Genomic DNA, 22,290 nt, shown 5'->3' with positions numbered 1-22,290 from the left:
AGGAGTACATAAAATATAGTTAGATATGATAAAACAGCAAGAATATTTTATTTTTGACAACCCAACATTCTACAAATACAATGTTTCAGTGGGTGATTACTTCATTTTGCAATTCCTTCCTGTCGTGTGTGTACCGGATATATAGTCCTTCTTTAACTAGAAAGCAATTGAAAAGGTTACTAAAGTTTACTGTCAAGTGAGTTGGAAAATATAGCAGAGAAACTCATGTTGAGTTTGAATATACACACATTTAAGAAGCCCATCATTGAATAAACTACCAAAACAACATGTTATAAATAAAAAACGACACCCATGCTTTAGATGTACAATAAGCACAAATTGATTTAAAGTCCTTATGTCTGCAAGCACCAAAGTAAACAGGTACTACCAGTCCTAGTAATTTTCAGTTTTTTGGCTTAAACTTCATTTGAGCTAATGATGGTTGAATCAGTGCCCCGAAAATGATAGAGTGAGAGGACAACCAAACGAGTGACAATACATTCACATCTCTATAGTAGTTTAAAAGCAAAAAAAAAAAAATTGTTGTTTTTTGTCATTTAGGAGATGCTCCCATAGAAGCATAGAAGCATAGAGCATAGAAGCCTTTATTATCGCCACATATACATTACAGCACAATGGAATTCTTTTCTTCACATACCCCAACTGAGGAGGTTGGGGTCAGAGTCAAATAACACAAAATGCAAACAGACCAGACTACAACAATAGCAAAAGATATCTAAATATCTGTGAAGAATTCGAGCCATTTTTACTCAATGGTGTACATGCGTTAAAGGAAATAAATCATCACACAATGTTCCTATGGTGTAAAATGAGCATACAAAGGTGTGCTAAATATTAGCAGACATACAAAGCTTCACAGGAAGTCTTTCAGGGTTTTTTTTGTTAAACATAACCCTTTACCAGATATTGTGAGGAGGAGAGGAAGAGGAAGCATATCAGTGATCATTTCAAAGTCCACTAAATTATCAACCCTTAACCGTATGTGAGAGGCTGGTTCAAGGGCACACATGCATTGTTAATCCAATAGCACTGGCAGCATTACAAATGTATGCCATCTGCACCTTGGCAACAAATTCAGCACAGGTGGAACAAAGATCAACAAGGACCTGTGCACTGCAACACTCTTTTGCTACACACCTGAATTGGCTGAATGACAAAGAATTGGAAACCTGGAGCCGTGTACATTTCACCGAGACGTTACAGGATACAAAGCAGCCTTTTACTCAGGTTGACTGACTGAAATCTAAGGTGTAACTTACAGATGCAGCTCATGTTATTTAAAGCACCTGAGTACAGTTCAGTTAAAAAGTTCAGGTACTGTAAGGAAGAGGGAGGAGCATGAAACAGCATACAACTTCATTAAAAGAAAATTATTTCATATACGATCAAATTAAAACCGTTCATTTTCCTGTTTCTATTCTAAATTTCACGTCTGGACAAAGCAGCTATTAACATCGCACAGGCCTCACAATAGTTAGCATTCAGCACTTTACTTTGAGACAGGTGGTCATGAGTGGGCCATTCTTTAAAAAAAAAAAAAGTAAAATTTCCCTGCTTTGATGTTTGAAGTGCACAAAGATGAACATTTCTTTCACTCACCGGGTCGGCTGGGCCGCAGAATTCTCTGAACTTTTTGGGTGCATCTGTACCGTTAATCTCAAGGGCCATGCAGGGTCCAGAACACAGCTCAGACACCATACTCTGCAAAGCAAGCATCCAAGGGTTAACAAGACGATGTTTGCTCTACCAACATTTATCAGTGAAAGAGTCCATTATGTCCCTGATACTGGATAGCCTGTAAAAGACTACAAAATGGCTAGGGGTTCTACAATACCTTTAAAAAAATTTATTAAAAAAAACAGCTGCAACAATAATCACTATTGTTCATATAGTCTCGTTGCAAGGGGTTCAATTTCCATTTGATGTTAATCGTATTGGGTGAAAGCATGCTGGTAACTGTATGCGGAAGGCAGGAACCGAGACATAGAATGAGGAGAATCATCAGCAAAAATGCGGGCATTCCTCTTTTTAAATGTTTTATGAGATGCGACCATTTGACTCCTTCAAAATAACATCTAATAAAGATTATAGCCAAAACAAAATGAACAGTTCCACCACAGGGCCTCTGAACATTAAGTGGTTTTTAAAGTGCATTAAAATAAACAACATCGCATTCAATCACCTGCTGCAAAACAATAGCCCTTTCTTTGTCTGGCTACTTGAAATACATTCTGTAGATGAATAAAAACAGAAGAAAAAGGATTTTTCTTTATGCCTTGAAAATTTTTTTTGCAATTTCACTAGCTGGAAAACAGAGAATATAAGCATAGACATAGCCCCTAAATTTGCAGAAGCAGCAATTACACCAGCACAATCACTGTCTAACACCTAATCCTTTGCATGGATTATTTTGGTGCTTTAATGAGTTTTTTTTTTTTTTTCTCACTACGTCTCTAGCTTTTTTCATGACACATACCGTCTTATATTTTCAAGAAAATGCATAACTAACCAGACAGTTTAGCAAGAACACCTGTATTAAATTATCAACAAACATCAGAATAGGGGAAAAAGGAAGACCTGACTTTAACTGTGGCATGGGTTGTTGGTGCCAGACTGGCTGGTGTAGGTATTTCCAAAACTGCTGATGTGGGATTTTCACACACAACATTCTCTAAAGTTTATACAGAAGTGTTAAAAACAAACAAACAAAAAAATCCAGTTCTGCAAGCAAAACCCCTAGTTGATAAGATTCGACCTAGTTGATAAGATTCATCAGAGGAAAATAGTCAGACTGGTTCGTACTCGAATAAGCATTCTTTACAACCATGAGCAGAAAAGCATCTCAGAACACACAATACATTGAACCATGAGGTGGATAAGTATAACAGTATGGAAAAAAAGAGAAAAGGATACATTTAAACATTTAAATGTAAATATAGCTTGTCACCTTCCAAATATATCTTTCACTGTTTGGTTTATAGCTACCAGATTTGTTCAAACGGCTATAGTACATAATAAAACTCTTTAATTTAGGAAACACATGAATAATACATTTTGTGGAAATAATATCTCTCATTTGGACCAGGTTATGAAGAAAAAATGTCCTGCCTTCACTACAGCAACAGGAAAACACAACAGATAAACTGTATATAAAAGACGTTCTTGGGTTCCTGAGACTAGGAGTGACAAACTCTGTGTATAAGTCTAATGAACACGTAATGCACGCACAAGCACATATGCATATTTATGCAAACTCTTTAAAATCATACCGAGAGCTAGTCAAATACATGCACATGATTGGAAAGGCTGTATGTCTCACACAAAATTAAACTATAGAATCTAGTATTAAAATGATTAACAGTCTTTGAAAGATGTGTCATTATTTAATCAATAAAAAATGATAATAATACATATACAGAATTAATATAATATAATAGCAAAAAAGTATTTTATTCCACTTATACCACATCATTTTGTCTATTATTTTGTCTATAATCCGAGTGGTAACATTACATCAGGCTGCATCACAAGTTTTTGTGTACTTTCCTGTTGCAGTTGTGTTATAATTTTTTTGTATTTGTTTTTTTTTTTAATTATTATTTCTTTAACATGTTCTGCTATAGAGAAGGGCATTGTTTCCCTTTACTGAAAATGTGGGGTGAGAGCTGTTCTACTTACTGTGTACTCTGTGACTACACCTTTATAAACTTCTAGAAACTCTTCTGCATTTGCAGGATCCATGTTGAACTGTGAAAATGATAAGAAAAATCTTAAAACAAATTTAAAACAGGAAAAAAAATGAATATACATCTATCAAAAATGTAAATGCAACCAAATATAAACAGTGGCCTGGTATTGACCACTCATTGGGAACTGAACTGTATAACTGATTCTTTGATGCAAACACTCATCTTCACCCAGAAAACATTAATTCATTGATTCTCTTTTGCTTTTTTGTTCAGGAGGAACAAAGTCGCCTTGAATTTACAGCTGAATATCAAAGCTAATATCTTGGCCTCAAGCTCAGAGGGAGAATTGGATGGCCTGTTTACATAACCATCTCAGACCACTATTAATATAAAACATTACTGCACTATGAAATACAATATGCATTTTATAAAGAACACTCCCAGCTACATGAATAATAATGATCATCGTAGCATCAAAGCTTCTATGGAACAGTCTTAGCTCAGGGCTTTTATTTCTGTGCTATGATTAAATGTAACAGAGACAGCACAGCACAGGAACAAGGTAATTGGACAAAGCAAACTTCTTGGCTATTGCCAGGTCAGACCACAATGTGGAAAAAAGGAAAGCCTATCTTAATCAGGTTCTTACTTAGAAAGATATTTTAATATTTAAAAATACTTAGGATATTTTTAAATATTAAAAACATTTTTCATTGATATACAAGAAACCTTCTAAATCTTTGAAAATGTTATTCAGTGTATTAGTAAAAATACACAGAAATACCGACATGACATTAAATGTAGTTTGAAATTGTCAGTGCACTGACCATCTGTAATGCAGAGATCTCAAATCCAGCTTCTGTGATTGAGCTGAGGATCTTTCCGGTCAGAGCTGTGGATGCACAACACAAATTCAGCAACATTTTACGTAGAATAAAATGAAACACAAAAAACATCATGACATAGCCCAGTGCTCATAAAAGTAGAATGATCCTCAGTGACTTCATAAAGGCGCTACAGATATAGGCACAATGGTGAGCATCATTTCATTTCCACAGGTCTTTCTATCCTCTTGGGGTTTTTTTGTGCCACACTGAGACATTTGGTTTCATGCACAATCTTCTCTAGATCCTGTGAGTAATATATGAGTCATCAAGAGCGACACTAGAAAAAGCCCAATGAGACTCTGGTGTCATTGCACATGCAGTGTCTCGTGCTGTGACCTTCAGCTTAATTCCCCTGTTTCAGACATGACAAAGACATGACTCTAGTCTAAGTTGTATTTCTCCACTTTACCAAAAATGTATACACAACTATACAGACAGATTAAACTCTCTGTTTAAACTTTCTTAGTAATTTAATTAATGTGCAGCATCAGTGTGTCAGACAATGAGGTGGCGGAGCATGCTGTTAATGAATAGTAGGTGTATAAGCTAAAAGCCAGCACCACAGTGAAAATAAAACAACTAGAAAAATAATGTACTAAGAGCCTGTTTTTTCTTATAATTCATCACGACTGTGATTTTGACAGATGGCCATTTGCATTTCCATGGCAACCTCTGAACAAAAAAAAAACTATGCCAATAAATTATCTTTACAAACATGCTATAACTTTTTCAGGAGACCTTCATCCTTTCTGTTTAACCTCCAGAGTTGTCTGTGATAGTTTATCCAAACCTCAGAGTACAAAAGATACTCAGGGATTAAATCAGGGATTAAATATTTTTTCAACTATTTTGACATTGCACAATGTTGTAGCTCTAGGTTTCTCTCAGCACAGTCTCCTCTGGAAAGAGCATGCGGTGATTATACTAGTAAAAGCCTCTCAGAGGACACTGTGTTTAGTCAAACCACAGTGCATTGAATTACAGTGGAGAAGCAAACAGTCTGCAGAACACAAAAAGCTCTACGTATGAACTACACATAAACCAGAACAATTAAATACTTTTAATAAAAGTACTTTTTGCCTTGGACAAGCCCAATATATGTGCCTGGGAACCCACAAAATAAGTGGTGGTGTGATATCAGTATCAGCCAGGAAACTCCCAGAACTAACTCTTTGCTATAATAGCATGTATTCATTACAGCCGCATTGTACATTCAGGAACAGCGAGTACGTTCCTGGTGGTAAAACATAACACAGATTACAGATTACTCATCCTGGACAAATAATCCTGAACCAATCACCATACCTAGAACAAAAATATGTGTTGTATCTGCACTTTTTGCAGGTTAAAAATGTACATCTGTTTTTCTTTTACATGTTACAAAAATGATTATATTTTTATTCACTGTGGCTGCAGCACCACCTGTGGAGATTCTGAGAGCATGCATATGGTACCGTCATGACACCTATATGGTTCTCCCACAGCAGCATCATTGAGCCACAGCCCCATCAGCCGTGCTAGACGCAAGCACGCCTGTTGCTAAGCAATTGGGTTGGGGCAGCTTAGCAACATGTTTCTCTATTCCAGTCATGAGCAAGCTCTTTCATTGGTAAAGAGCATTTTATTCAGCTTTAGTCAGCTACAGTTGGTCATGGATACTATCTTTCACATGATCTATGACAAGGAAAGTACAAGCACCGTTTAGGGTAATTACCAGCTAATTACACATACATTCTATTATACATACACTTGGGATTTAAAGTTACTTAATTTGTTTTGTAAAGCTTTCCATGTGCCCTTTATTATTTGCTGTATACTGTGGAGAGTTTATTTCTACCAATTATCTATACAAATTACTGGTAAGGTTGTCCTTCTAGTGATTACATAACACAAGAGCTATATACGCCATGCCCCCATATATGGAATGCACTTGGGGAGGGATTAATGAAAAAATGCTATATTACCTGCAAGGCCAGTAGTTACACAGTATTGATGACTGCAGTAAAAATCCATACAACGGTTTAAACATTCACGTGTTTCTGTTAAAATATTCTCTAGGCTCTGTCCTAGTGAAAGTGTAAAATATTGCTTACCATGAGGTCTTTGACAATAAAGGTGAGTAAATGATTAGCCATTTATAATAGCCTGGTAGTTATTTGTGCATGAACTTCTGTAGCCTTAGCCAGACATCTATATATCCATGCTCTCTCTTAGAGGTTTTCTCTTTCACGTTCCCTCTAAGGCAGGCTGTTCAAATACATTCAATTAGCCATTCATATGAGTTTGTGTTGACAGGATGCAAGATGTTAACAATGGTGAGCCTAATGGCCAGACTGGATATGAACAGCTAACCAACAACAGTTGAGAGATCATATTATGTTTGAGCACAACACAAAACAAACACAAAGCAACAACAGAAAGACAAGCTGTGCCAGCAAAATGAACAGGGAGGCTATAGTTTAAGCTCTAAAATGACTTCCGTTATATCTGCTATCTCAGTAGGGGGTTTTGGCTAGCATTTGCCGCTCTTGCCAGAGATCTGTTGGGCTCTAGTCCTCTTAATCAAAAAATAATATAGGCTGAATCACCAGCTGTCAGTATCTAAGCCTTAGGACTTCAGGCAGGACACAGTAGGTCTTACTGTGTGTGTGTGTGTGTGTGTGTGTGTGTGTGTGTGTGTGTGTGTGTGTGTGTGTGTGTGTGTGTGTGTGTGTGTGTGTGTGTGTGTGTGTGTGTAAATCCAGGGGGAGAGGGAGGGCTGTTTGCAATGTGTATGCTCACAGTGGGCTTCGATATATATCTGCTAACCAGGTGCCTCATAGAAAAACAACAAACCTTTAAGCAGGTGGAAACTTTTTCCTTAACAAACTCAGAAATAATATACTTAACACCTCTTTATTAAAAAAACAAAAAAAAACAAAAAAAAAAAACATTACATTTTATCAACAAAATAAAAACATGAAAAAGTAATGTATTTAGGTTAACCCTAAACTCGATGATCTGCCTGCACAATACTGTGTAACTGCAGTCGGTCTGCTCAGGTCTGATAGAACCTTTAATAATTATATATTTATATTTAAGTTTGCTCATTCAGTTCCATTTGTAATCTGATTCTGGCTAGTAAAATGTTTGTGACGCTATTTCACATGATCATCAAAACAGAGAAGTAATTACTATGTAACAATAATAGCAAAGTGTAATAATGACCCAATAAAGGCACATTAGCAAAAAAAATTATATGAAACAGGCAGTGATTAGTCAAGAAAAGATGCAATGATGATATTTGTGTTTAAATGCCACAAGTGGCTTTTATCACAGGTGATGAGAAAGAGGCGGATGTGCAGGATGCTCATACAGTAAACAACCTGAGAATTCATATTCTGCCATAAATTTATTTCTTTTTTTCCTCTCTCGTTTTTCATTGTCAACTGTCAAACATTTCTCCGTTTATTCATTTATATTTCAATCAATGTTCTCAAAATATCAATTTATAGCTAACTGTATTCTGCCTGTGCCCTTGTTGCCTGAAAGATTTTGCTCAATACAGGAGAAACAACAGCAAAACAAATAGCACAGTGCACTTTTCCTTTTTATGACGTGTGGCGCATTGTTAAAAGAGAGAGGAGAGATTCAAGCCTAACTTAAACAGACAAGCTGAATTTGGGTCTCACTTCTACACATGAATTACATGGGCTAAACTGAGGTCACTGGCTGACCAAGGAGTTAATTATCTGACCTTTACAGTTCCGGAGAGTGTAGGAGTCTGAATAATGTGGCAGGCCAAGACTCCAAATATGCAGGAAAAATAGCAGGGTAGACAAACTCAGCCTGAATTGCAATACACAGCTAGTAATTTACATATGACCAAATGAGCTGTAACACAGTTCATATTTGAAATAAATGATTTTTAAATTTTGTCCAGTGACCTATTTTGGGGCTTTTGTGCTTTTGCTGAATATTCTAACCCGGCCCATTTAGCCACTACAATGTGAAAGATCAACTCTGGGCATTCTAGTTATGTAAAATCTCTGGCCTCAGCTTCATCCAGGGGATTGGAGATTTCACAGGTCAGTGCCTTGGTGGCATGCTCTATGAACAAGGATCAGGAGAGGGATTTAGAAAAAGAAAATCCATTGAGAAGGAGGGTTAAGTACTGGCTGTAGGGAGAGATATTCATCATGAACAGACAAAGAGGGAGAAAGATAGAAAGAGAGAGAGAGAGAGATTTAACAATAAAGTGTAGAAGTATCTTTAAAAGATTTTTTGAAGTAAATATTGAATTCAATGACATGCGTACTGCTTAGATGTACATATGCATGTATATGTACATGTATATGTACATAACTCTTAGAGGTTAACAAGTTTAGTACACTTACATGCATTTTACCAGAAACTGTCTCATCTTCTTATTGTATTCAACTAAAATATTTACTGACAACATGCATGGCCTGGCTTGTAGTATATCTCTGTATGACCACAAACATTTGTACTTATAAATATATAAGATTGTCATAAGCCTCCAACTGGAAAGCATGTGGATCACACATGTGAGAGCTGTCATACATGTAATAAAGGGTCTTCTTAACTTTGAAGTTTAATTAGTACTAGACACAGGCCATGGTGCATCTGATGGGTTTTGTACACTTTTCTGGTAACAATGAAGTAAATGAAAGAATATTCTGTAATTGTTCATCTGCCATGTCGGTCAAATGGTTATTGTCGAAATATACCAGACAATAGAGATATCAGACATGTCAGACTATGCACGTTTTTACACTGACATTTATGCCAACTCAGATTCCAGTCCTCTTAAAACTATTATCTGTTTATTCAGCTAACCTGACTTTTGAAATACTTTGAATATTCTACTTTGAATAAAAGCAGGACCAAATTTGTGTTAACAATTCAGTATCTAAATGCTGTGGAGAAATAGGTGTGGACTGCCAAAGCAGCAGACATGATCTCAACAACACAGACAAGCATCTTTAATATAAATATATTGTGTTTAAAGAAACACACACAAAAATAATGGTTTTCAAGATGAAAACCAATAAAAGCTAAAAGCACATCAGTCTAAATTCAGCTGAGACAGTTAAGCACAATAGCAAAAGCAAATACAATTAATGTCCCACATTTCATGTAGATGTCATGCTAAGCCTGAAGCCACTGTTCACGTGTGTGTGTGTGTGTGTGTGTGTGTGTGTGTGTGTGTGTGTGTGTGTGTGTGTGTGTGTGTGTGTGTGTGTGTGTGTGTGTGGTGCCTTACTATCTGAGACTGCATGTGGTTTGATGATGCAACAGGTAGAGTCTTGGTATTTAGCTGTATTGGTAGGGCCGTGGCCTGCAGTTGAAGGAAAAAAGAACTCCAACTCCTAGAGGAAGAGAATTATATGCAATCATTCAGCTATAACTTGTAAATTGTTGCAAATGTAATCAAGTGTAATTTCAAATCTGGACATATACAGCAACAAGCACAACAATTCAAGTAACAATTTATTCCACAGTGCATCTGTTGGAGTGTGTGCAAATTTGATCAATTTGTTCTGTAACCTAAGTTTGATAGAGTTTAATCATCAAAATCAATTTTCTGGCAAATACAGTAAATTAAGTAGCATAAAAAAAATAAAAACCGAAACTGACAATGACCCTTAAAATAACAGACCCCAAAATGTTGCTCTAAAATGCTAAATAGTGTCAATGCATCATTTGTAATGCGGATATGAATAGGCAGTGTTTCACAATGTTATACAAACAAACATCATGCCTCTACCAGATTGTATTCTACCACCTGGCAACTTGAATGCACCATTGTACGGAAGGGAACTACATGTCCTGGCTGGATCTTATTGAGCAATATTTGAGGTCATTACATAATTACTTTCATTCAAAACGTCAAAATATAAGTGTGTGCTTTTTTAAACTTCGGTAGTCCATTAGTGTTTAATGAACCTCCTTCAGGGTTTCATTTCTTTGAAATAAGGATTTGTTTCAAGCAGCATATTCCTTCCAGCACTGCATCAGTTAGAACCTTTTCTGACTGCATGGCAACTGTCCTGCACCTCAGGGCACTCTTCCCCAGATGAGTGCTCAGGATAGGAACTTGGCTATATTTAAAAATAAAACATGATCTCAAAAAAGATGAAATTGATCTCGAGCTAAACAGAATAAAAAAAATAGCTATGAAAAAAAGGTAAACTGGTTAGAAGTCAAGTTTCACTGGAACAAATTAATTGTGATGTTAATTCATTACCTTTTCAAGTGCAATATTGTGTGCATCTTTTGTGTCATTTCAGAGGCTTCCGGGAAAACACCATAATTTGCAGCAACCTCAAACAGAAGCACCTCTCTTCTTAAATCTTGGATCTTTTATCGGCTCATTTAGAATAAATCTGGTGTTTGACGTGTTTGATATGCATAAAACACTATCAGGCCAAATTTATGTGGACTCCTGACCAACTCACCAATATGTGCTTCTTGAATATCCCATTCCAGATTTATCTCCACTCACTCCCCTTTCCACAACCTCCACTCACTCATTCCCCTTTCCACTAGATTTTCAAAGGTGACTATGTGGATTAGTGCTCATTCAGCCAAAAAAGCTTTAGTGATGTCAGGCACTTATTACAGGCATGATGGAGCCTGTAAAGGGCACAGCACAGCCACTGGAGTCTCTTCCAATGCGGCCTTGGCAAACCATGTGTTCATGGACCTAATTCTGTGTACGTTACCATGCTGGAGAAGGTTTGGGCTAGGTCCCTGAGTTCCAGTAAAGGGTACATGGTAAGGAAACTGTAAAGCTACTGGACGCAAGGCCATTCTAGACAATTGTGTGGTTATATCTTGGTGTGCTAGGCAGATGTCCACAAACGTTTGCCCATATAGTTTATATATAGTATGGTAAACTGTGGTAGCATGCATATTATATGTAAATAAGGGTTTGGGGAGTGGGACCTGTGCGCTTTCAAAACTCAAATTTGTTTCTAAGTGACACTGATGAATATGAGCCATTGTTTCTAAAAGGAATGGTTCTCTTCAAATACCCGTGCTGCAGATGCCAGGCAGTCTGATCCATGGCCTGCGTTTCTGGTGCCATCTGTTCCAAACTGGGCACGAAGGCTGGATGGAGCATCTTTGCGTGCTACGCTAGAGTCAGTAGGACCCAGAACTTTCCTCCATACAGACACGGCCTCATCTCCCATCAGCTCCATAACTATTATAGGACCGGAGCTCACAAACTGCACAAGGCTACTGTGGAGAAAAAAAAATACAGATTGTGTATGTTCAAATTAAACCTTGCAGCAGAAAGCATTATTCTGATGTGGAGTTACACATACTGCCTTTTTTAAGGTACTTTTTTCTAGTTTTACAGCATTTTTACATTCTACATCATGATTCTGTCTCACTACAGTATATTAATAATGGAAAAAAAATCATCTATTGGAGAATTTAAAGGCAAAGTCACATACAATGTCACTAAATTCTCTATGCAATATGCTTCAGTGATTCAAAAGATTTCAAAGTTCAAAGGCTTACACAATGATTTAACATCACTGACTTGGGGGAAAAACCTTCAATGTCATTGTAAGACATCGGAAAGTGGACGAAATGTCCGGGAATCAGCGTGCAAAGTCAAAAGAACAATGATGCAAGAAAACTGGTCTTTAAAGTTCCTTTGCAAACTCACACAAGTGAATCATTCACTCAGGAGAGACTTACTTGAAAAAAGACTTTGACTGATGTTCCATGTAAAAGTCTGCTGCCTGCTTCCTGTAAGAAAGCCATAAAAGTACACACAGTTAATAAGTGATCCAATGAACCCAGCTTACAACTATAGCAGGACCAGGTTTGCAATGAGAACAATTTGTTCCTATTCATTAGTCAAGCAATCTAAAATTCTCATTATTTTCTAAATCATGCAGGTGTCAATAAAGTGATTAAACTACAATAACTACAAGAAATCTCTCTAAAAAAGTAAAACTTTTGTCAGTAAAAAAAAAAGCTGACAAAATGTTAACAGCCCCGGTCTCCATAAAACAACAGTCACTCATACAATTCCACATAGTCTTCTGGGAAAGGAAAGAAAAGCTTTTCAAGGTTCTATGTTTTGTTACTTAAATAGTCAGGTTTTTAAAAAAAAAAAAAGTAAAAAATGTTTAAATAATTAAATTATATATATATATATATATATATATATATATATATATATCAGAATAATAATTACAAAAAATAGACACATATCACACAATGGTTATGCAACTCTGAGGGTGTACACCTACAAATCTGAGTACAATAGTCAGTTGCATAAACCCTTACACTCCGCCTATGAAACATTATTCTTCCAAGAGGAGGAGCAAAGTGCATCTGTAGTTCCTTAATTTGATGTCTGCAGCAATAATCAAAATCCGACTGGTGTCTGCAGTTGTGCAACAGCAGTCATACGGAAGTGTAAATGGATATTTGCATTTCAACAGAAAGAGAATGGACAAAATTTAAAAATAAATTGAGCAATGGAGAACAAATCACACTCATTAGACCAGAGATGTCTGGTCTTAGCACTCAGGATGTCTTAGCACTTATCACAGTGTGTGTTTTTAACCCACAGTCAGGGGTAATAACAGAGAGCAAGAAAGCTACAAATGAAACAATTCTAACAGATTAACATCCACACAGCTAAATACAGGTAATTGTTTAGTCATGTCAACTATATTGAACTCTGTATTTCAAAACAATTTGTATGCATTCATGTTATGCTTTCTATGCCTGAGTACTCCAATGCTTTTTGGTTGAAAAAAGATTTCTATTTCTAACTAACATTGATGAATGAAACCTACATGGCCATACTAGAATTTGATAATTATGACATTTTAGTAAATATTACAGCTTGTCTGTGCACATGTGAATGACTATGATTAAGTAGAAGTAGAAGAAAAATAAGCCTTTGTGTGTAACATATACTTTACAGCACAGTGAAATTCTTTCATTGCATATCCCAACGTTGGAGTCTGAGAGCAGGGTCAGCCATGATACAGCACCCCTGGAGCACTGAGGGCTAGGGGCCTTGCTCAAGGGCCCAAATAAAAAGCTTCTTGACTTTGCAGTGCTGGGGCTTGAACCCCAATCCTCCAATAAACAACCCAGAGCCTTAACTGCTTGTGCCACTATGCAGAATTGGTGTAACATAATCATGTTATTATGTTTATTGTGACAGCTACACACTAGGAAATAATATATAAATACTTGATATTTATTTTTAGGACAGAACAGGGGAGATGGCTTAAGACAGTTTCACCTATTTTCCCTGCAGTTGGCTAGGTTGTAGCGATTGATTGCCAAGCTTATTACGATGACAGGCACTACACCCCTCCTTGAAGATCCACTACGGCTCAATTTCAAATCCTATCAGTGACAATCTGCCTGATCCAGATAATCACCAACTTTAGAAAAGAATGACAAATTGGATCAAGTATGGCAGATGCCCACTGGGCAAACACCACATATCCACATCAGAGTGGATATAAAATGAGTCATGCAAGACACAAGAGACTAAAGAAACATCAATAAAATCATTAATTGACCTCTTCACCTCCGATGCTTTACTGTTTACATTACAATGGAAAGCATCAAATGAGCTACAAACAGATACCTCCATCTATAGTTTTCATAACTGACAGTCACTGCTCTGGAATATTCAGGGCGGTGGAAAATACCCTGAGGCAGATGGCAAGTATGCAGGTGAAACCTATTTTGTTATGCTAAAAATATTTCAGACTAAAGTCTACAGTCAACTGCAAAGACTAAACTGACTATATACAAGGCTGTCTATCTTGTTTGTGTCAGAGTGAACTACATCATTGGCCATGCTGTAAGAAAGAGAACGGCACACAACATCTATTTCACTTAGACATTGAACACAGATGTCACAGCTATCGTCTTTCAGTTAAGCAATATAAAGCTTCTGTGTCATGCACTACAGCTTCTGTAAAGCTGTAAATTTAATTTGTAGCCTCTGTATGTCCATTAACTGATGTGTGGTTTGACACTTTCTATGCTCAACAAATCAAAGAGACTAAAAAGGGCAATGTGCTGAAAAAGTTTCTGCTCTAATTATTGAACAGAAGACTAGTTGACTACAAATTTGAATTTGTTATTATAAGCCATACTACTAGTACACATTCGTTCATTCATTCATTCGTTCATTCATTTTCTACCGCTTATCCGAACTCTCGGGTCACGGGGAGCCTGTGCCTATCTTAGGCATCATCTGGCATCAAGGCAGGATACACCCTGGACAGAGTGCCAACCCATCACAGGGCACACACACACTCTTATTCACTCACACTCACACACTACGGACAATTTTCCAGAGATGCCATTCAACCTACCATGCATGTCTTTGGACCGGGGAAGGAAACCGGAGTACCCGGAGGAAACCCCCGAGGCACGGGGAGAACATGCAAACTCCACACACACAAGGTGGAGGTGGGAATCGAACCCCTGCAAAACGTGTTAACCACTAAGCCACCGTGCCACCCCACTAGTACACATTTCCGACTAAAAAGAAAAAACGACAGCTTCTAATGTGGCCACTAATCCTTCATGCACTGTGAATTCAATGGAATAGATAACAAAACAAAATGGTGTTTCTTGGCTCACCCAGTTAACTTGGTCATTTTGGCCTTGGTGACGATGAGGCCGGCATCGTAAAGCATCTGAATAATGCTGCCCACTTTGGTCACTGCATCTGGCTTAATCATAGCCAAGGTCCTATGGAAACGAAAAATAAAACAAGAAAGATTCCTTTAAGGCCACATTTGTGAGAAGGGGATGTAGGTATGCAATCATCCATGTTTGTGAGCTGATTATTGTAAAAGAACAAAATGTTTAGACAGTAGGACAGGCCTCTACATTTTTATATATACAGGAATAACAAAATAGAAATGCTGATCCCTGCATGACTGTGTAGCCCATAGTACCCGTTCACAATAATCTCCTAAGCCTACTGAACACAAAGCTTTTTAATGTTTTGACCGTTGCTGATCAGGTGCTAGGATACTCAGCAGCAAATAGTCAAGCTATAAGGAAAAAGCAAGAACCACAGAACAGCTGAGTTATTCAATATGACCACCTATTACTTATCGTTATTTTTCCCCAAAGAGAAAACTGTGGTGTATAATTATGCCACTTCCTTGTGTCTAATGGGTCTATAGAGTATACCCATACCACCCAATCTTCATCACTCATCACTTCATGCTCTCTGATTTACATTCACACTCTGAAGTAGGAGAGTTGCAGTTACACCACAGGAGGTCTGTTGTTTAATTCCCGTTTCTAAGCTATTGCTTTAGCCCTAATCGCAATTACAATCTGAGACCAGTAACAATTTGAAAAGCTTGACAGCCGGATTCATTAAGGTTGATAGAGGCAATCTGAGTTTGATTGAATAGGGCACTTGGCCGGCTGCTTCTGGAGTCTGATTTCAAATTTGCACAAAGAGACTTGAGATTCATTTACACACCATCCACTAATATATAGAAAATGTTCATTACACAGCACTGAAAGAAAGGCATTGCATGGAAGATTTTCTTCTTCTTCTTCTTCTTTTCCTTTCAATATTTCTTTTATAGGAAAACAGAATACTAACTAAACAAACAAAAATCAAGTGTGTGGAATGCTTTTAATTGAATTATACAAATATAGAAGCCAGGAATGTTTTTCTTTACAGCATTGAGGTGTCTATTACTAATGACTGCTATCTTTATGATTCAAATGCATTTATATTTCACGATACTCATAAAACTCTTTTACAGATTTGGATGTTTCACTCTTCATTTAAATCGATATTTAATATAAACTAGTTCATCAGGCTGGAAGGTATGGTTGGTGGTATAACAGAACTACCTCTCTTTCTTGCTGCCCAATTTGTTGGCGGTGTACTGGTCTCCGTAGTCAATAAGGTTGAGTTGTCGAGAGAATACAATAACACGGTTCCCCACAAACAGGTCCTCTGGATGGAGGTCATCATATTTGGTCCTCCTCAAAAAGGGCCGTTGGTTCTTCACATCAAACTAAATTGAGAAAAAGAACAGTTGGGAGTGTGTGTGTGTGTGTGTGTGGGGGGGGGGGGGGGGGGGATCCCAAAATCCTGGATTAAAATCGCATCAAATTCTTAAGCTACACAAATTGAATCTTTTCCAAGTTTACATCTACAAGAGTTACACACAGCCTAATGTTCAATTGCAACTTTGTTTTGCTGAAATGCCAATAAGACCTCAGTCTGAGCTGTCAGATTGTCAGTCAGTTTGAATTTAACGTCAAAGCAACTCAACATTCGTCATCATTCATCATTTCTTGCAGAAAGGAATTTCTCTCTGGTGAAAGTATAGTTCTTGGATACTGAATCAGTGACTGTTACCATAGGAACAGACTCTTCCCTCTGGCTGTCTTTACATGAAAAATGTAACTAGTTGTATGCTGCAAGTTGCATGAACAGTAATTTTGATTCATTTAAAAGCATTTTCTGTATCCGCCAAATGCCTCGTCTGGCCTAGTTTATCAAGCTGGATACTAGTTAATATATTGTAAATAATAAAATGCTGAATGCTCCTGAGATTGATTAAATTTACATGTAAGAAGACTATTTGACACTTCAAACTGCATAATTGGCGATGAGTTACCACAATTTTTTCCTATTTTGTCTCAAATGCACCTTAAAAGGAGGAAGTGTGTGTATGTGGTGGATAATACACTGCAGTGGATGAGCTGTTTTACTGAAAGATTTAACACCCAAATTGCGTAGTCGTGATTTTGTACTTTTACTGTACTTTATCTTTCAAATTTCATCAGCTGTGAATTAAAAATGTGTGTTAATGTGACATGAGTACAAAGAAAATCTTACTATGTTAATGAAACTTTTGCAAATACAATTTGTTTGGTTTGTCCTACAAAAACATTTACATCATTTTACTAGAAAATTAATCAGTGTTGAAAATGTGAAAATATATACTTATCTGGTCTAGTGTTATAAGCAGACATGAATGCATCTGGGAATAAAAGTTTCATCTGGAGAAAAGAAAAAGTGTTGGGGGACTGCTTACCATCTCCACAGAGCCATCTTTAGGGTAGTACAGGAGCTGGTAACGGCGTAAGAGAGCAGCACTGGGGTCGTACCACTCAGTCAGGAAGGCAAAGCGCTCCTCCTGTGAAGGGAACAGCAGACACAGTGTGAGCCCTGTGATCAGCTAAGGCCCAGCAGAGACATGTCGGGATGCTAACCCGTGTGCTAGGACAGGGAGCCTGAGCATTTGAGGTCTGACCCTCAGCATGAGCAGGCAGCTGGGCTTTGTCACAACATGGAATCCAGAGTCAATGTTTTCAGTTTGTATTTTAGTTCCTCTGGGGATTCCACAATACAGTTATCACACAGGTGGTGCTACCGTTTCACAAACACACAGCTGTAGTGTCAGGACATGAAGGGGCTGTGATAATGCTGTAATGTGAAACAGGCCAGAGATCAAAAACAATCATTAAAAGATGGTTATTCATAAAGGACCAAACCAAAGTCGCAAAATTGTAAACAATTCGTACAGTGTAAGAATTGTAGTTCTATTTTTGAACTATAGGTCTATTTTTTTCTATTTTTTTTTTCTATTTTTGCTTTAAACGACGGTGGCTGAACTTTTTGCATTTCAATTTGGTGTTGCCTTTTTCACCTTCACACAATGCTGAGAATGTCCTTGAACAGAAACATGGAGGAGACAAGGAGTAGGCAGTGCTTTGCTTACAGGCTGCCCTCTGCTGGATTGATGGCCACATGTCAAACATATCTAGCAGCATGTGATCCAGACAGAGCTGGAGTCGAATACTCGAATACTCCATGTGAAACTCTTTTAAAGGTATGGCATTAACCAGGGACTAACAAGGGTCATATTTATAGTATTAGAAGCATAAAAAGCTATAACGCATAGCCTGTAGGTGCCCCTATTTGATTCATTAACCAATAATACCCGACAACATTCATGTTAATAACTTACATGTTATGTAATATTTCACATCATTACACAGTCAGTGGAGGAAAAAAAATTTACACAGCCTCAGATCACATCTTCCTGGAAGTCTTTTCAGCAACATTTTCAGTTTGAATAAACGAGTCCAGCAATTACATTTAATAAGTCTAACCTAACACAAGTGAGGCAGTCTACTCTGTCTATCATACTAGGTCTATCTTTCATAATTTGCCTATTTCAACAATCCTTAAATACATGTTGGCTTAGTTTTATCAGTAAATTGTGCTTAATGTGATCACTAATGCACTTTATTAAGGTGTGGTTTGGATGTTTAGTCACTCGGTTAGATTTGTTGGTTCTTAAAGGTATGAAAAATGGATTCCCTAATATCTAAGCTAGACATAAGGTGTCTCTGTTTTCTCACCACAGTTTATATATAACCTATAAATCTTAACTCAGTTTGGTACCCAAAACAGTTTTAGATTAACCGAGTGATTTTTGGCGAGGCATTTTCTCGCCTTCAAATACTAAAGCAGAACTTATGTTTGACTGAGGGGAAACACTTTTACACAACTGAACAGAGTGTATAGCGAGGGCCCTTCCCCCAAAAGAGGAACCTATTTTTACCCCTCACTAAGCTGTGCAACAGATAATATAGGCATGAACTGCCTTCACTTCACAAAAGGAAATCTTAATGACCTATCAGAAATCGACTGAAATGTCTGAAGGTAAATATGCTATTGCTCAGTACGATCAAGTGTCTGACTTGTCATGACTTGCTGCATCATATGACAGAGTTGTTAAACATTTGGCAGGCTTTTAGTAATTTTGTCCAATATCTTTTGTCTTAATTTTTAATCTTTCTTAAAATAATAATAATATGAGAGGTTATCAATGACCCATTAAAACATCCTGTTCTGCAGTATACTACAGAAATGCATCTACTATTCAGCTATAATCACTACTCTTCCTTCTGAATATGAGTGAAGATGAATTTCAACTGTGCAGTGGACTCAAGCTTCCTGACCATTAACAATCACACAATTGGAGTGCCAATGACTCGCTACGTTCCACAATTATGCCAGAACAAATATCACCATTTTCGGAGAAACGGGATAAGATCAGGATTGAAGAGAGTTTATAGACAGACAATAGATTTTTGTAGCCTATTTGACCTGTTCACCGTGTGTGAAGTGTACAGCTTATATGTAGTCTCAAAAACAATACCACCACCACAATACAGTATAAAGTGCTTATCGGCAGTGACAAACAGTTCTTGAGGTGACTAATTCACAGAGTATGGTTCAGAGAGCAATGACATTGTAAGAGAAATGTAATGTAATGTCAAAACATTAAACTTTGCAGATACACGAATCAGCTGAAACACTGTTGAGCTACTGTTTACATAGCCACTCCGCCTGATGAAAGCATGAATGATATATTTCCTCCTCATGAGCAACCTTGTTTTGAACCATACCATGTCAGTAGGATGCTCTGCATTCTCATTCCTCTGATGGCCGTGGTAATAGAGGTAAACAAACGACAGGTCAGATTTCCTTACACCCTGCCTGGTCCAGGTTTAACCAAGAACAACAGACTGTCTCCCAGAGAGTAAGCATACGGTACAAAAGCTTCCTCAATAAATTTAACATAGTAATTGAATGTGAGGAGCCTGTGTTCTTTTATACAGACAGTTCAACAACGTACTGGTAGAGATTTTTCTTCCACTGACATCACAAAGCCTTGGCTAATTTCCTTGTTTGGGTCCAGCCAGAGCAAACTGGAAAAAGCCAGGCTAATCTGCTGCCTCTCATGCTCAGCGGACACACAAGTTAAAGTGGGCTTTTCCTTTCTGAGCTGTTTCTGGAAACCTGTACTTTCTGAGTCTCCCATGGTCACCCTGTGCTATCACAGCAAACATTTCATGCTGCTTGCACAGAGCTTGTAGTCAGATCCATGTGCAGTAATTTAACAGAAAAAATGAGAAATGTGGAAAAAACATCTAAATGAAATAGAACGAGGATAAATAGAGTCACGCGTACTGTCTGCAAATGAACAAAGACGGATGACTATTCTTTTTTACTTTTCATTGTACTTCATTTGTGTTATTTTAATGCTTGATGCCCTTCTATCCTTTGTTCTCGTGAGGTAAAAACAAAAAAAAGGATTTCATTGTACTTAGGTGCATATGACAATAAAAATCTTGAAATTTTGAACAAAGAACAGACATGAAACGTACCTAATAACCAAAATCTAATTGTTCACGGTTGGTATCGGTATAATTACCTAGTGGACATATTCACAAATAACTAAATATCGGGTATACTTTGTTAAAGGTAGTCTATTAGAGCCTTGTTAATTTTGCCTAGCTCTCTGTCATTCATTATAAGTAAAGTTGACGGAAGTTTAAGCGCGCCATCTAGTGGCAAGACAACACAAGCGCTGCACATCCCTTCACTAATAGAAATTTTCTTCAGCTCTAATGAGACGCATTTTAATACTGTATTGATAACAAAACATAATTGTTTAAAGGCTTGGGGTTCAGCCATGTTTATGTACAAGGGCATCTGAATTTACTCTCCCAGACCTCACAATGGCTCGTTTTATTTTGATATCTGAATATATGAAATATATTTTTATTAAAAATATCTAATATAATTGATATTTTCCTTTTATACTGAGATATAGTATAAAGGAATATATAAAATATATAACTAATATATATATATATATATATATATATATATATATATATATATATATATATATATATATATATATATATATGAAAAATTTTACAATTTCATTTATATACCAGTTGAAATAGCTGTGCAATAGCGCCACATGCTGGCTGCAAACAAACTCTACATGCTTCCTGTTACCCAACTTGATGTATTCTAGATTCATACATAAATTGGCATCGTGTTGCTTATTCGTGTTAATTAATCGTCCTTCCGTTCACACCTGTCGTATGGTTGAATAACATATTATTTACTTGCTTGGCTTGGAGAATAAATACTCAACCTCATCATTTAAGAGTAAATTGAACATTTTCCCACCGCTATTCTGACTAATCCCGCCCCCTGCGTCAGGATTGGCTAATTGCTCCCTGCCTTACAGACGAACTCGCAGGTGTTTGGCTACAGTGTCTCGCGTATGTGACCCAGTAACCAATCCGATCGAGGTTCGGCGGAAATGTTTACAAAGCGAGTTGGGAAAACAAAATACTCTGCATTCTTGCTAACGTTAAGCATCCTAGCTAAAAAACGCGTAAATTATAAATTATCTTGTATTAACTTTAACATCGCCGTGTAATAAATAAACTGTAGTTTTCATACTTTACCATTTTCAGCGAGCTGCTCAGTCTTTTACACGTTTCCGTTGGCTAAAACGCGGCTAGCTCAACTTCCTGCCTTGCTTAGCGTGTTTGTGAATGATCGTTTCCATAGTAACAGAATGTCCACTTAACGTCAAAAGTAAAATTCAAGTTAACCAAAAAAAATAAAAATAATAAATAGTCTGTCAGAAGTGAAGGAAACGTTCGTTCCAAACGCTTTCTGTACGGCTTAATATAGCTAACAAATAAAAAATCGAAGCAACGACTTTTCTTTTAAAAACAATTTTTTTAGGCGCGACCCGGAAATAATACCTCTATAGCTTGACCTCTAGCTTCGTTAGCGTCAAGTTAAA

At 37.1% G+C, this 22,290-nt stretch overlaps 1 protein-coding gene across 2 annotated transcripts in view; it reads right to left on the bottom strand.

Annotated features, from left to right (window-relative positions):
- nme7 (NME/NM23 family member 7) overlaps window positions 1-22,174 on the bottom strand; it is a 35,630-nt gene extending 13,456 nt beyond the window's left edge. The window contains exons 1-10 of one of the 2 annotated variants that reach the window (XM_027146937.2): window positions 21,944-22,174; window positions 17,692-17,793; window positions 16,496-16,662; window positions 15,251-15,361; window positions 12,314-12,364; window positions 11,638-11,845; window positions 9,864-9,969; window positions 4,538-4,602; window positions 3,700-3,768; window positions 1,621-1,722 (exon numbers count right to left, since the gene is read on the bottom strand). In XM_027146937.2, coding sequence (XP_027002738.1) covers window positions 1,621-1,722; window positions 3,700-3,768; window positions 4,538-4,602; window positions 9,864-9,969; window positions 11,638-11,845; window positions 12,314-12,364; window positions 15,251-15,361; window positions 16,496-16,662; window positions 17,692-17,793; window positions 21,944-21,946 — 984 coding nt within the window. In that variant the 5' untranslated portion in view covers window positions 21,947-22,174. Of the gene's footprint in view, window positions 1-1,620; window positions 1,723-3,699; window positions 3,769-4,537; window positions 4,603-9,863; window positions 9,970-11,637; window positions 11,846-12,313; window positions 12,365-15,250; window positions 15,362-16,495; window positions 16,663-17,691; window positions 17,794-20,077; window positions 20,098-21,943 lie in introns of those variants that run through there. The other variant, XM_047813782.1, reaches the window with a different exon arrangement.
- Between the last annotated feature and the right edge of the window lie 116 nt (window positions 22,175-22,290).

Source organism: Tachysurus fulvidraco, chromosome 5 (assembly GCF_022655615.1).
Source record: "Tachysurus fulvidraco isolate hzauxx_2018 chromosome 5, HZAU_PFXX_2.0, whole genome shotgun sequence".
Classification (NCBI taxonomy): Eukaryota; Metazoa; Chordata; class Actinopteri; order Siluriformes; family Bagridae; genus Tachysurus; species Tachysurus fulvidraco.
Note: the sequence above shows the minus strand (reverse complement) of the source record. Positions and strands in the feature narration are given on the sequence as shown.